The sequence below is a fragment of the Schistocerca americana genome, chromosome 6 (assembly GCF_021461395.2).
Source record: "Schistocerca americana isolate TAMUIC-IGC-003095 chromosome 6, iqSchAmer2.1, whole genome shotgun sequence".
Taxonomy (NCBI): Eukaryota; Metazoa; Arthropoda; class Insecta; order Orthoptera; family Acrididae; genus Schistocerca; species Schistocerca americana.
In genome coordinates, this window is record NC_060124.1 from 525,493,638 (window position 1) to 525,509,008 (window position 15,371).

General features: G+C 39.4%; 1 protein-coding gene across 1 annotated transcript in view; it reads left to right on the plus strand.

Annotated features, from left to right (window-relative positions):
* Nucleotides 1-15,371, plus strand: part of LOC124619654 (coiled-coil domain-containing protein 170) — a 451,315-nt gene that overhangs the window by 311,228 nt on the left and 124,716 nt on the right. The window contains exon 8 of the mRNA XM_047146186.1: nt 4,131-4,303. Coding sequence (XP_047002142.1) covers nt 4,131-4,303 — 173 coding nt within the window. The remainder of the gene's footprint in view (nt 1-4,130; nt 4,304-15,371) is intronic.

The window sequence follows — 15,371 nt, forward strand, 5'->3', positions numbered from 1 at the left end:
AGCTATTCTCAATTTCAGTTCCTGAGTCATCCATGAGTGTCTGAATGCTACCTCTGATGCCACTGGCAGCATTTACATATGACAAAAATTTCTTTGGCTTTTGTGAGAGGTCTTTCAATAAGATTCTGCAACAGTAGTGACTGAAGGCTTCATATGTTGTCCTTTTGAGATTGAAATAAATTTCATTTAGAATTTCTCTATCTATAGCTTTATGTTTTTTTACATCTTTTGCACAGTAGTATCTGTTTCAGTAGAAGTTTACCAAGCAAAGTGGCATGGTGGTTAGAATGCTGGACTCACATTTGGGAGGACAACGGTTCAGACCCATATCTGGCCTTCCTTTGAATGGGTATGGCTGACTTCCTTCCCCATCCTTTCCTAACCTGGTAGGACCAATGACTTTGCTGTTTGGTCCCCCTCCCCCCAAATCAACCAACCAACCAATCAACGGAAGTTTCTTTACAGAGACTGTATACCATCAAGCATCCCTCCTATCACAAATTGTTCTACAAAGCAAGCATATCTTCTTTGCATGGTCCATTAGTTTTCTACATACCTGTACTAAGAACTAAGAGTTTAAGTTTTTCCTAGATTTATTACACAACTGGTTCTTTATCTACTTTACTGAACATGTAAAGCTTACTAATTTATTTTAAGAACTTCTGCACAAAAAATTCAGTTGTCAGTCTTAGCTGCAGATAGAAAGCATTGTGTATTATGCCACTGCTGTCATTCAATGACAGTAGCTTTTGCTTCAACATACTCAGATGGGCTATTTGGAGGTGAGGAAGGATTGGTGTGTGCCACTTCAAACTTTGGCACTTGTATCTAGGTCATACTCAAAATTCCAAGTCTTATCAATGATAATCTCACTTCAAAAATCAGCTTCTCTTTGAAACCTTTTCAAAAGTTCATGACAAACAGGCCAATAGGTCTCCTTCTGTTTGTCAGTTGGCACTTACGTAAACAGCTTGGTGCACACTTACCTCATTTACAGATCCTCAGTAGCAGTTTTATGCATATTGGCTCTGTTCACTCCTACAGCCTCTGTTATCCTATAAACACTTGATAAACAGCTGGTATTCAAAAGTGCATGACCCAATTCACATTGTCAGTGGTTTTGTTTATTCTCTGATGTCCAGAAATTGGCCCATTCTCCATCTCCGGATGACCCTCCTTGAACATATTTTGCCATCTCAGAAGTTGTGATTTTGATAGACACTCATCCCCAAAGGTCTGCTGCAATAGAGGGAGTGCCTCATTAGTGGATTTCCTGAGCCATGTGCAAAATTTGACAGCCTATCAATGCTCATCAGAATGCTGCATCTTGAGCTTATACTGTGCACCACCTGAGGGTTTCTGTTTTTTTGTCAGTCTTGACTGAATGAAAACCTGGGTCCAACTTACTATGGGCACACTGTGTGACTAAAACCTATCTTCAATCTTGGCCAGAGTGCACATGCTGAGACCAATGGAAGGTTCAGAAAAATTGGTCTCGGTGTTTTCCAAGTAGAGACTGTACCATATATACTGGGGTTGGACAAAATAACATAAACATCTCATTACTAGAGAGTTTTTCAGTCTTAGTTGTAAGGTGCTGGCCCTTTTTTACCATTGTACTACAATGACAGCATCTCTGAATGGGTTCTGAGTCAACACTGCATCTTTGATCATTATGGTGTCGTGTTCATCTGTCATAACAACAGGTCTTACAGAATTTTGGGGACGTGTTTTTGGTGTCCACTTAATTGATACAAGAATGACAATAATCATAAACCTACTATGCATAGCTAGAGCTACTGTATTTACTGTCATGACAGAATACAGAGTTCATAAGAAGACTACATCTGCAATCACTAAACCCAATGGTAGAGACAAGATATTAATGAGAACCATTACCTGTAAGAAGAAAGACATTACCACAAGAGTGATTGTTACATTAAATGTGCATCCAGAAGACACAGAGTCAATAGAAAGAGTGCAATAGGAACCACACACAAAAAACATACAGGCAGAGCTGCCATTGTCAGAGCTCTTGTAAATGAGTTGGACATGAAGGAGAGGCTTCACTATTGCAACAGCTACAAACCAGCTGAAACATGCAATGTATTGGTTTATTTATTTATTTATTTATTTAATGTTTCCATGAATCTGCTGCTATCACTAACACAGGGTGCTTGTGTATATGAGGGTTGGAAATGTAACAGTAGCAACTGTTTATTTACAACTTATACAAAATAAATGTTTATTTCAAATTTTATAGTCCTTCAAAGGAGTCACCAGCATTGTGTACAACCTGTTGCAAGTGACATGGAAGTAATAGGGCACCCTTAGCAGTGCCAGCTGTGTTGATAGTTTCAATGTGCCAGATGCACCTTAGCACTGTACTGCAAAATGATGGGCAGGTCCTACAGAAAGTGTCATCATTTCTTACTCAAAGCTGACCAGAGGGCTGTATTCCAAAAATGAATTGCTTAGGAAATGAAGTGTCAACTGTTTCTGCAGGACTTACCCATCATTTTACAGGAAATGCTGGGGCACCTGGTGTTCAAGTTGTGACTGATTTGCTCAAACAATGGGCCTAGAAAGTGCTGTACTAACAATAGGACTTAAGTCCGGCATTCACTTGAAAACTGTTGCAGAAATTTGCCAGGAAATAGACTGCTGTGCTCGAATTATCAATACAACAGGCACTGCCAAGGGCATCCTATTACTAAAATGCTGGTGACTACTTTGAAGGACAGTAAAACATTGACACATATATCTGTTTTGTATAAGTTGTAAATAAGTAGTCAGCACTATTATAGTTCCAACCCTTGTGTATATGAAGAGTACCAAGGGAAGCATACAATTCTGATTGTCTAATTGCAAAAGGGGAGCTTGACTGAAGTTCTGAATTGTATTAAGCAATTGTATTTTGATTTTCAGTGGAAACAAAGCTGGAAGGAATGCAAAGATGTAACATCCCATCCACGACAATGTCCTGCAGTAAAATGTTGGATTTGATAAGATTAGGAAATGAAATCAACCGTGTTGTTTTCAAAGGACACTAAGTCTGGTTGTCCAGACAAGGACTTGCTTCCCCCCCCCCCCCCCCTATTGTGACTCTTATGTATTAATCAGTGTTTCATCTTGCTTGGTGGCTTTTCAGTGGATCCTATGATCAAGCTGAAAGGGAAAGTAGTTGGTAAGATCTATGAAATCATCTCAGGCAACAATGTTCATTATGCCACAGGCATTGTTCCCAAAAAATAATTGCATCATCCAAGAAGAAAATGTCCCCATTCTCACAGCCAGAAATGTCCTAACTTGATTGGTAAACCTGAAGATGAAATATTATCTCCCTGGCCTCCACCCTGGGAAACAAGTAAGGGACCATCTCTCTATACTCATATATGCGTAACTGCATCATTGTCTATATCAGATCTTTGCATCTCCGAGAGAGTAATCTAAGATTGTTTGCTCATACTTTATACTGAATGAAAATGCATTTTGGCTGTTTTTGGTTCCTCTTCTTTCCTGTCTGTACCAATTACAACATACTGAATCTTGGAAAAAGATCTTGTTGTGTCTGGAAATGAAAATTTCTTCCACATCAAGATACTCAGATCAGTGCTTGAAATAATCCATGCTCCACTTGACTTCTTACTGATGCTGCTGACAACCAGTTACTTTCTCAGTATGAGGACTAAGTGTAGCAAAGTCAACTTTCATCCTCTAAATGCATGAGAACTTTCAATAAGAAGGATTAGGGTTGCTTTGGATTCCAACAGTGACAGTGCACCGTGTTAAGAAGGTTCTCGTGTTATTTTGCCAACCTGCTCTATCTTTCTCAACTATACTATCTCCTTTTAAATGCAAATATGGCTGATGTCTTTGCAGACACTCATAAAGACTGTGGCTTGAACTTCAACTTATCTCTCTCATCTTTGTCCTCTTCCCCCTCCCCCTTTACACAGTTTTTTTTCTCTTCTGTTTCTGTATAACTCCAGCTCCAGAACTTGAGATATTGTTAGCTTTTTCAGTCTGTCTGCCTGTTTTAATCTTCATATCTGCAAGCAAAGTGTTTGGTTAATTTTAAGAATGTTTGTGGTTTCTTTTTTGCATTGTCTATTCCTTTCAATTTGCAGAGGAAGTCAAACTGAAGGAAGAGAAACACCAGAGAGTACACAATGAACTCAGGCACCTGTTAGAATCTCTTGCAATCCAGCTGAGTTCACCTACAAGATTCGTTGAATCAGCAGAAGGTAACATCAAGGAACGGATCCGAGAAATTCTTCAGGACAATAAGGACAAAAGTGCCGTGAGTTCACATAGTTTATGTCACTTGTTGATTGCTGGATGCACAGTGAGACCATTATTTGTGCATGAAAGATTCCAATTTTCTTTAATTTCAGTTGATTTCTCATGATACTTGCTATTTATTTCGTCATATTTCATAGTCTAGTAACTAGTTTTGTTAGTCATTACGAAAAATGAAAGCTATTCCCTGATCTTTTTTGTAGGAAATTGCATTGCACATTTCACATAAAGACTAATGCATAATGTTGAAAGTATCTTTTTGTCTATTTTTATCAGTATTATCAGATTGTTTAAACTTAAGAGAAGACCCAAAATGTTTATTCCTATATCAGCATATCGTGCTTCATGGATCTAAATAAGTATAGATAGTAGGTGTTGATAATAGTACCATAGTAATGAAGATAGGCCTCCCAGGCTCATGGAATCTGCAAATAGTATTATAATTTGTTTACTTGAACTATTTTATCTGTACCATGTGACTCACGACTCTTACACATATGGGGTAATGTGAAGAGGTAGCTAAACCTTAGAATCTTTAATTCCAAAAACAACTGACCTATCACAGGTCTGACGAAGAGAGCAAAAGGAAACACCTTTGCCTACCAGAGAGATGACAATTATACCAGTGACATTTTGTTTTTGCCTTGGTAATTTAAGTCAATTATCAATTTGATTTGAATAATAGTTTATTTATATGACTTTATAAAGTACCTGTATTGTGCATATTTTGTTCAGATAGAGAACGTGAACTGCTCTGCTATCATAGAATTTTTAGCTTTGATCAGATTATCAGGAGTGTAAATCCATTGTGGCCCTATTTCTATTGAAAATGATCCTTGGGAAAGATCAGCAATACTGTAACCACATAAGAAAATTTTGAGAAAATGTAACTTTGGATTAGATGATTTGTAATAAGATAGCTGACCTAAAACATAAATGTACCATACATTTTAAATATGTCAAAGCTCAGTGCAAATTTGTTACTGATTTTGTACCATGGATGGGACTTTAGTTCACAGCTTCATCTCAGGAACACAACAGCAAAGTAGTGAGCCATACACCCAAAACAGTCAAAGCTAATTTTATCCACTGAGATGGCCAGTGTTCTCATGAAGTAAAAGGGACTCTTTGTATTGATTACCTTACCTATATAGCAAGAATAGTTTTTGCACTTTTAAATGTACTGAGATTTCACCACCTGGATCTAAATACTGACCAGCCATTCTGTCTCTTTGTAGTTTTATCTTATAAAGGGTAAATCAATAATACCAATAAGACTTGAATGCCACATAAGTGTCCTGGACCAAATGGAAGTGAAAATAAGGAATGAATGAAGCAAAAATGGATGCAAGAATAATAAATGACAGGCTTTCTGTGAATTCAAAAGTAAAATTTTGCTAACTGATCTGACCATAACTCCTAAGAAGTTTTGGTTCTACAAAAAGTCAACATGAGGACAAAACTATGTGTTTAGTTGCTCAGTTCTAACACCAGAATGTAAGATAACAGAGAGAATGACAAAATATTGATTTTGCTCTTCTTAAAATATTTCCATGCAGAGATTGTTATATGGTTCCTCCTTTCAGTCATTGCACAAATGCTAAAAAATCTGATACTTAGAAAAGTGATCATGGAACAGGAAATCAACTAAAATCACTCAACAGCAGAAAGGTATGTGGGCCTGATTCTACACCGATTATGTGAAAGAGCTTGCTTTCCTAGTGGCAGTTAAGTGTAGGTCTCTGCAACAACAAAGGATACCAAGTGAATGGAAAAAATTGCAGGTCTTTCCAATTTTCAAGAAGGATCACCAGACAGATGCACATAGCATAGACCTATATTGATGACGACAGTCTGTTGTAGAATTATAGAATACATTTTATGCTCATGCATTATGACCCTTATAGAGGAAAAAAAAACACCTCTAAAAATCAAAATGGATTTCAGAAACAGAGATCTTGTGAAACTCAGCTCAGTCTGCCCATTCATGAGATTTATAACACTGTAGACAATGTTGCTCAGGTCGAAGCTGTGTCCCTTGGCTTCCAGAAGACATTCAGTGCAGTTCTGCACTTTAGTTTAGTTCACAAAGTACTATCTTACTGAAAATCAGATTGAATTTTTGAAAAGATTCAGAACTTCCTAGCAGGTAGAGCTCAAATGTTGTTTCCAGAATGAATTTTCACTCTGCAGCAGAGTGGGCACTGATTTGAAACTTCCTGGAAAATTAAAACTGTGTGCTGGACCAGGACTCAAACCTGAGAACTTTTTCCTTCTACAAACAAGTGCCCTACCAACTGAGATATCCAATCATGACTCATGACTCGCCCTCACAGCCTTTACTTCTGCTAGTACCACAGTAGTCAAATGTTCCAGGTTCAGGTCACAGTCCAGCACACAGTTTCAGTCTGCCAAGAAGTTTCAAGTCAGCATACACTCCACTACAGAGTGAAAATTCATTCTGGAAGCAACCAGGAGATGAGATGATGGCCAAAGTAAAAGCTGTGAGGGCAGGTTGTGAGTCATGCTTGGGTAGTGCAATTTGTAGAGCACTTGCCCATGAAAGGAAAAGGTTCCCGGTTTGGCACCCAGTCCAGCACACAGCTATAAACTACCAGGAAGTTTCAGATGTTGTTGTCAATGTGACAAAATTGACAGATCTAAAATTAATTTTAGGAATATTCCAATGGAGTGTTATAGGACCAATACTGTTTGCAGTGTATATTAATAGTCTAGGAGATATGGTTGGAAACTCTGTGAGGCTGGTTCTGGACAATGTTGTGTACAGGAAGGTTGCAATACCAGAAGACAGTAGTGAAATGCAAGAACACCTTCAAAGGCTCAATGATTATTGCAGGGGCTGGCATTTGACCCTGAAATAAGGAAATGTAACATATTGCACATAAATGATAAGAAAGATCCTTTACTGTTTGATTACACTACCAGCAATAAATCCTACCTAACAGCTCATATGTCCACATTTGGCATGGATAACAGTGGCAGTGCATTGTGGCATGGAAGCAATGAGGCCTTGGTAGGTCACTGGAGAGAGGTGGTACCACATCGGCACACACAAGTCACCTAATTCTCATAAATTCTGGTGAGGGAACAATGAGCTCTGATGCACATTCAATCACATCCTAGATGTGTTGGGTTGGGTTCAGATCTGATGAGATGGGAGGCAGCACATCAATTGGAACATGTTGCTGTGTTCCTTGAACCATTCCATCACACTACTGACCTTGTGACTTGGTACATTACATTGTTGAAAAATGCCACTGCCATCAGGAAACATGATCATCATGAAGGGCTGTACGTGGTCTGCAACCAGTGTACGATACTCCTTGGCCACCATGATTCCTTACACAAGCTCAACTGGATCCTTGGATGTCCATGTGAATATTCCTCAGAGCATAATGGAGCCACCACTAGTTTGTCTCCATCCTGCAGTACAGGTGTCAAGGAGCTGTTCCCTTGGAAGATGACAAATTCGCACCCTCCCAGCAGCATGATAAAGAAGGCATTGGGATTCATGAGAACATGCAACACTCTGCCAGTTTGCCAATGTCCATTGTCTACCATCATGTGCCCATTTCAGTCATAATTGCTGATGTCATGGTGTTAACATTGGCACAAGTGTGGGTCATTGGCTTCGGAAGCTGATTGTTAGGAATGTTCGGTGCACTGTGTGTCCAGACACACTTGTACTCTACCCAGCGTTAAAGTCTGATGTTAGTTCCATTACAATTCTGTTTTACCAGTCTGCTCCTCGAACACCCAGTTTCTGAAATGCTCATCCGAGCATTTGGGCCATCACAGTCTGCCCTTGGTCAAAGTCAGATAGATCACACACCTTCCTCATCTACACATGGACAGCATGACCACTGATACTACATGCACCATGCATGTGTCTGACTAGTTGTCATCCCTCACCAGGTGCTGCTGCTATTGATCATTTATACTGATAGTAGGTTGGTGGTCATAATGTTCTGGCTGATCAGTAAAAACTAGCTGCTGGAAAAGCAGACACAAGGCTGAGATTCACTAGAAAACTGTAAAGGAAGTGTAAGTCACCCACAAAAGACTTTTAGGGATACAAAACAGTTGTTCAACTGATTCTTGAATATTACTTGTCAGTCTGGGCTTCCTACATGTTTGGGTAAATAGTAGAGATAGACAGGATCCAATGAATAATGGCCGGCCGAAGTGGCCATGCGGTTAAAGGCGCTGCAGTCTGGAACCGCAAGACCGCTACGGTCGCAGGTTCGAATCCTGCCTCGGGCATGGATGTTTGTAATGTCCTTAGGTTAGTTAGGTTTAACTAGTTCTAAGTTCTAGGGGACTAATGACCTCAGCAGTTGAGTCCCATAGTGCTCAGAGCCATTTGCACCAATGAATAATGGCACAGTTAGTCACAGGTTTGTTTAGTAAGCCTGAAAGCTTTACAGAGAAGCTCAGCAAACTCCAGTGAAGATGCTGCAAGAGAGGTATTGTACATTGTGGAAAGGTTTAATATTGTACTGTATTGTATTGCATTTCTATTTGTCCTAGACTCTACAAAAGCAGCTTATGCATAAGACATTGCATACGTCAATTTATATGAGTACAGGTGAATTGATTTCTATGCATACATATTAAAAATAAAAAATAAAGCACTTCATACGTATAATTATTTATATACTACACCTTATACATTTATAACAATAATGGTACTTATTACTACATATATTTAATATTTTTCCGTGGAGCAAACACAGTAATGCTGTAAAATGGCTCTAAATATTTTCCAAAGGTTTTGACCTCAGTATTTGCTTTTATGTTTTCAAGAAGGGTGTTACAAAGCTTAAAACTATTTTTGCACAGGGACATGCTGATTTGGGTCATATGTACGTTTTTGTTTTGTTTGGTAAAGTGATCGTCAGTATCAATATTATCAAAAGGAAAGATGCTACTCACCATATAGCGGAGACGCTGGGTCGCATATAGGCACAACACAATGACTCTCACAATTAAAGCTTTCGGCCCTTAAGGCCTTCGTCAACAATCACACGCACGCACTCATGCAAACACAACTCGCACATGAGACTGCAGTCTCAGGCAACTGAAACCTCACTGCAGGCAGCATCACCTGTGCATGATGGGAGTGGCTGTAGGGGTGGCGGCGAACAGTGAAGTGCTGCAGGTTAGATGGTGGGCAGGGGAGAGGTGGGGAGGGGGGACGATAGCAGAAAAGTAGAGAAATAAAAAGACTGGGTGTGCTGTTGGAATGACAGCTGTATAGTGCTGGAATGGGAGCAGGGAAGGGGCTAGGAGGGTTAAGGGCTACAAAGAAATCTGGGGCATAGATATGGGTACCCACATGGCACCATCCTATGCCAACCTATTCATGGGCCATCTAGAGGAATCCTTCCTAAAAACCCAGAATCCTAAACCCCTCACTTGGTTCAGATTCATTGATGACATCTTTGCTATCTGGACTGAAGGTGAGGACACCCTATCCGCATTCCTCCAGAACCTCAACAACTTCTCCTCCATTTGCTTCAGCTGGTCCTACTCAACCCAACAAGCCACCTTTCTAGATGTTGACCTCCACCTCAAAAATGGCTACATCAGCACCTCTGTCCATACCAAACCTACTAACCACCAGCAATATCTCCACTTGACAGCTGCCACCCATTCCATACCAAGTAGTCCCTTCCATACAGCCTAGCTCCCCGTGGTCGTTGCATCTGCAGTGACGAGCAGTCCCTCTCAAAATATACTGAGGGTCTCACTGAAGCCTTACGATCAACATTTCCATTTTCCCTGTATTTTTTCGGTAAACTTCAAAATCGTAGACTGATTAAATCCTTTCTTAGAGGCTATCTCTCTGGTGCTGAGACCAACAGATGAATAAGCGAATATAGCAGCTTTCTTTTCTGGTGTTAATTCAACTTCTCACTGCAAAGTCTCAACTCAAAATGGCAGTATAAACACTGGTTTCATTGTAAAACCAAACAACAACAACAAAGAGTTGTGTATTTTTGGAAAACATGTGAAGAAGTCAGATTATTAAGGCAAGAATATTTCAACAAAGTTTAGCAACAATGGGTCTGGTACAACCTGAAGCAAATGGATACAAAAGACAAAAAGACAAAGTAATTCATGGTGATGCAATAAATATTTCAACCACTGTAATTCTAAGGTTGAAATTAGTGTGGTTAATGTTCACAGCTTGCTTGTGATTACTCAGAAAGGAACTGATGCAACAAACTTCAAGTACCATACTTTTCAAGTTAAGACAGCAGAATCTTGTGATCCACCTCGTCATTATATTTTGACAGGTTAATACACACTCCTGTTGGTTCCTCTTTCTTGTCCATGAGGCTTAGTACATAATTTATCCTCTCATAAATGACAGTTGTTGTTGACCTCTATACTTATTAAGCTGTGTTGTTAATTACATAGAATTTTGTTTTTATTTACAAATTCCATAGATTTGTCATGCATATAGCTTTTTGCTAATATTTTTGAAATGCAAGAGGATACTTTGATGTGCATGGTCTAGATTTGAAGGTTTTAACATTGTAGAACCTAAAGGTGCTCAATCATACTTAAAGGCCTAAATGAGCTAAGTAGTGCTTTCATAGAAAAAGTAGGGCATAAAGGGGGCTTTTGCAGAAGAACATGATTTTTAAATAAACTCTCTCGATTGTGGAAACTCCTATTTCACAACTTGACAGCTGAGCAATTTTTTGCCAAGTCTGTCAAAAACAAGTAAGTAAACATAGGCTACTTTTAACATTCATTTTATCTGCCAGTCATGTTGCTAGGCATCTTCCCTGGATTTTCAAAGTGAACTTTAAAATTGGTTTACTGATATGCACATGTAATTCAATTGTAGTTAACATTTTACATGATCACATTCTTATTTTTTAGTTACCTTTTTTTCATCTTCTAAGTGTTCATTTACTTTAATTTTAGGCAAGCCATGATAAAAAGCCACATTTCCTTCAACACAAAGATTACACAGCTCACATTATGAGCCTCGCTAGGAAGATGAATAAATAACAGATTGAACCATTAGTTTCCTCTATGACTAGTAGTGCAGTGGACAGCTTTAATCTAGACTTGTATGAGGCTTTAGTGTCAGCTAATGTGCCATGGAACTTGCTAAATAACCCTACATTTTAGGTCTTTCTGCAGAGTATCAGCAGCAACTGTATGCCAGATGAGTCGACATTGCACAAAATTTATTTGAGACATGTGTATGAAAAGGCTATTGCTCATATTAAAACAGACATTGGTGACCAATTTCAGTTGACAAGATCACTGACAGTTGTGGCAGATTTATACCTAATGTCATGATGTTGAAATTAGATTCCACAGCAGCAGGAAAACCCCACCTACTCCTGTATAAAGAACTGGAGAAGATAACTCACACTGTCAGGGATGCCCTACACATTCCGTGGCGAGGAGAAAATGTGTATGGGAAATTTTTGCTGTTGTTGACAAGACTATGCTGTCTACATGTTAAAAGCTGGAGCAACACTGAAAGAAGTCTATCTCAATGGAAAATCCAGGATGGTATGTATCAGTATTGTAAAAAGAAAGTTGCTACTCACCATATAGGAGAGATGCTGAGTCACAGATCGGCACAACAAAAAGACTGTCACAAATATTGCTGTTGGCCAGTAAGGCCTTTGTCAAAATTAGACAACAAACACTCATTAAAACGCTACTCACATGCACATGACTGCAGTCTCAGGCATCAGAGGCCACAGCAGCAGATGCCTGAGACTGCAGTCATGTGTGTGAGTTGTGTTTGCATGATTGCGTATGTGTGTGTTTATCATCTAATTTTGACGAAAGCCATACTGCCTGAAAGCTATATTTGTGACAGACTTTTTGTTGTGCCTGTCTACGACTCAGCATCTCCACTCTATGGTGAGTAGCAAATTTCCTTTTCACAGAATTCCATCCCAGTATGATCCATTGCAGCTGCCTTGTCCATGGCCTAAATCATCCAGCAGAGGAAGTCAGAAATAATTTTCCTGAAATTAAAAGTGTCATATTCCTCTGTTAAGAAAGTGTTTCTCATAGTTTCTACCCAGATTCAGTCCTTTAAGGAAATAGCTTCAGACATTTCCCTCCCATTTGAACCCATACTTACACATTGGTTCACCTGGATTTCTGCAGCTTTATATTATGCCAAACTCCACAAAAAGTCAAAGAGATAGTAGATACATTCAACTCTAGTAAATCAGCTTTTATGAGAAAAGCCAATATGACCCTAAAGAACAACAAAATTGTGGCATCATTGGCATTTTTAAGAGCTCACTTCCAACATCTACCTTTTGCAATTAAATGCAGTCCACATCTCTGTCACTGAATGGGGCTGTAGACATGATCTCCAGGGTGCAGCTGCATCTGAAAGAAATATCTGGTTCAGTGGGCACAGCATGCATCACTAAACTGAGGAATATTCTTCTGCGGAACCCCGGATATGAAGATATGTGGAAAGTGTCCACCATTATGCAGGGCAGAACTTCAAAGATGGACTGTATTGGGGTCCATGTGCAATTCCGTCAATGAATTGGGCACCATTGACCTCTTGTGCCATAGAGAGATCTTTCTGAGCCTACTGAAATGTACTGAGAGTGAATAGAAAAAGTTTCACTCTACAAAATGTAGAAATATGGCTAATTGTGTACTGCAATAACAAAATATAAAAGTTTTTATTAGTTTTAGTATTAGACCACAAACTGTGATCATACATAGGTATTCATCTCAAACATGTGTTTTTATATAAGTGACAGAAAGAGTTTTTCAGTAAAAGACTTTTCATTAAAATATTATAAAAACAGAAAATAATTGCTGCACAAGTTAAATATCCCAATTTTTTCTGCATTTTTTTTAGTGCGAATATAAGGAAAGTTAATTGTAATAGACTTTTCTACATTAATATTAGTGTTCAATACATTTTTCTTTAAAAGACTCCAAAAAGGCCAAAATAGTTTGTTTAGACCTAAAGAGAGCTATACCAGGAAAATAAAGGACTAAAATCCATTCTATAAAAGCCTAAAAATCTTGGCCGTATTGATGAGCCTGTCATTATTTACATTATCTCTCTCACCTCTGTTTATGTGTTGGAATTACCCTAGATGTTTTCTATACTGCAGGAAAAGTGCCTGCTCAAAGAGAACAGTAGTTAAACTTGGTTTAGAGCACTCTTCTTTGAGAAGTTGTAGGTTTTCAGTCATTTTATCACTTTTGTTGCTTCATCTTGTGTGACAGTGCTGCTGTACATTGCTTATTTTATGTTTATTGAATTAAGTATTCACAACAATATGGAAATGGTAGATTGATACTCACCACATAAAGGAAGTGTTGAGTCACAGACAGGCACAGTGAAAAAGAATACTAGAAATATTTAAGCTTTCAGACAAAGTCCTTCCTCAGAAGTAAAAGTCCCACACATTCAGACAACAATATTTCACACACACATGGCTACTGTATCCATGTGCAAAGGCCCAACTGTGACTGTGTCTGACATGAGAGCAATCTGCTGGGCTTGGCGGTGGGGATAAGGAGGAGGCAAGCAATGAGAGGGGGATAGGGGGGGATGGGGTTGAGGGATAGGTGGGCTGTGCTGTAGTAGGAGCAGGGAAGGGGTTAGACAGGAGGAGGGCAGGTTGAGGATGTGTTTTAGGGAGAGTTCTCACCTCCAAAATACAGAAAATCTGGAGTTGGTGGGAAGAATCCAGATGCCACAGGCTTGAAGCAGTCATTAATGTGAAGCACATCATGTTGGGCGGCATTTTCAGCATCTGGGTGAACCAGCTGTCTCTCAGCTACATTTTGGTGGTAGACATTCATGTGGACAGACACCTTGTTTGTAGTCATGCCCATATAGTATGCAACATATTGGTTAATATATCACATGGCTGCTTTCAGAGGTAGCACTGTCTTTGATATGGCAGGAGATGTCAGTGACAGGACTGGAGCAAGCGATAGTGGGAGGGTATATGGGACAGTTCTTGCATCTGTGTCCATTGCAGGGATATTAATCATGACGCAAGGTGCCTTCAACAGGTGTGGAATAGGGGTGGGCAGATATTTCTCATTTCAGGAAAGGATGAAAAATACTTAAAACCCAGGCAAAGAGTGTGATTCAGTTGCTACAGTTCTGCGTGGTATTGAGTCTTGAGAGGAGGGCTCCTTTGTGCCAGCAATGGGGGTTTGTAGGAGATAGCAGGTGACTGGTGAGACAAGGCCTGGGAGACCTATTTCTGGACAATGTTGGAAAGGTAATTTTGATCTGTGAAGGTGTCAGTGAGAGCCTTGGTATATTCTGGTGTTTGGGAGAGGTGTGGAAGATAAGGCCTCTGGAAAGGACTGATACTTCTGCAGGACTAAGGTATTTGGAGGACAGGTTCCATATCTACGTTTAAATAGCTACTCCACAGGCCACCTGTACCTTTTCTGTTCAACTGGCAAATAGAGTGAAGTAAAAACAAATGTCTATATTCTTCCATATGAGCCCTAATCTCTCTAATCTAAGATTGTCTTCATGGCCCTTACATGAAATGTACAGTGTTGTCAGTAGAATTATTCTGCAGTCAGCCTCAAATGTCAGCTCTCTAAATTTCCTCAATCATGCTCCTCAAAAAGGATGCTGCCTTCCCTCCAGTGATACACATTAATCACATCAACTAGAAATTTTGTTGAAGTCATCTTGTATCCTTCTACAGTCACTCATCTGTGAAACCTTCCCATACGCCACAGCATCATCAGCAAACAAACACAGACCACTGCTTACTTAGTCTGAAAAATCATATATGTATATAGAAAATATAAAATTCCTATCACATTTCATTACTATTTTGTGGTTATGCTACGGCTATGAGTATGTCGGATGGTGGGAGGGATTTTATGAGGGTGTGGTAAATGTATCAAATATATAAGGCAGGGTTTTGTGGCTATAAGGGGATGTGGGAGAGATTTGATGGAGGCTCTTGTAGTGGTACTGGATAGTGCTAGTCCAAGGCAAGCCAGGACTATAAGATGAATAGATTGGACCAGTTTTT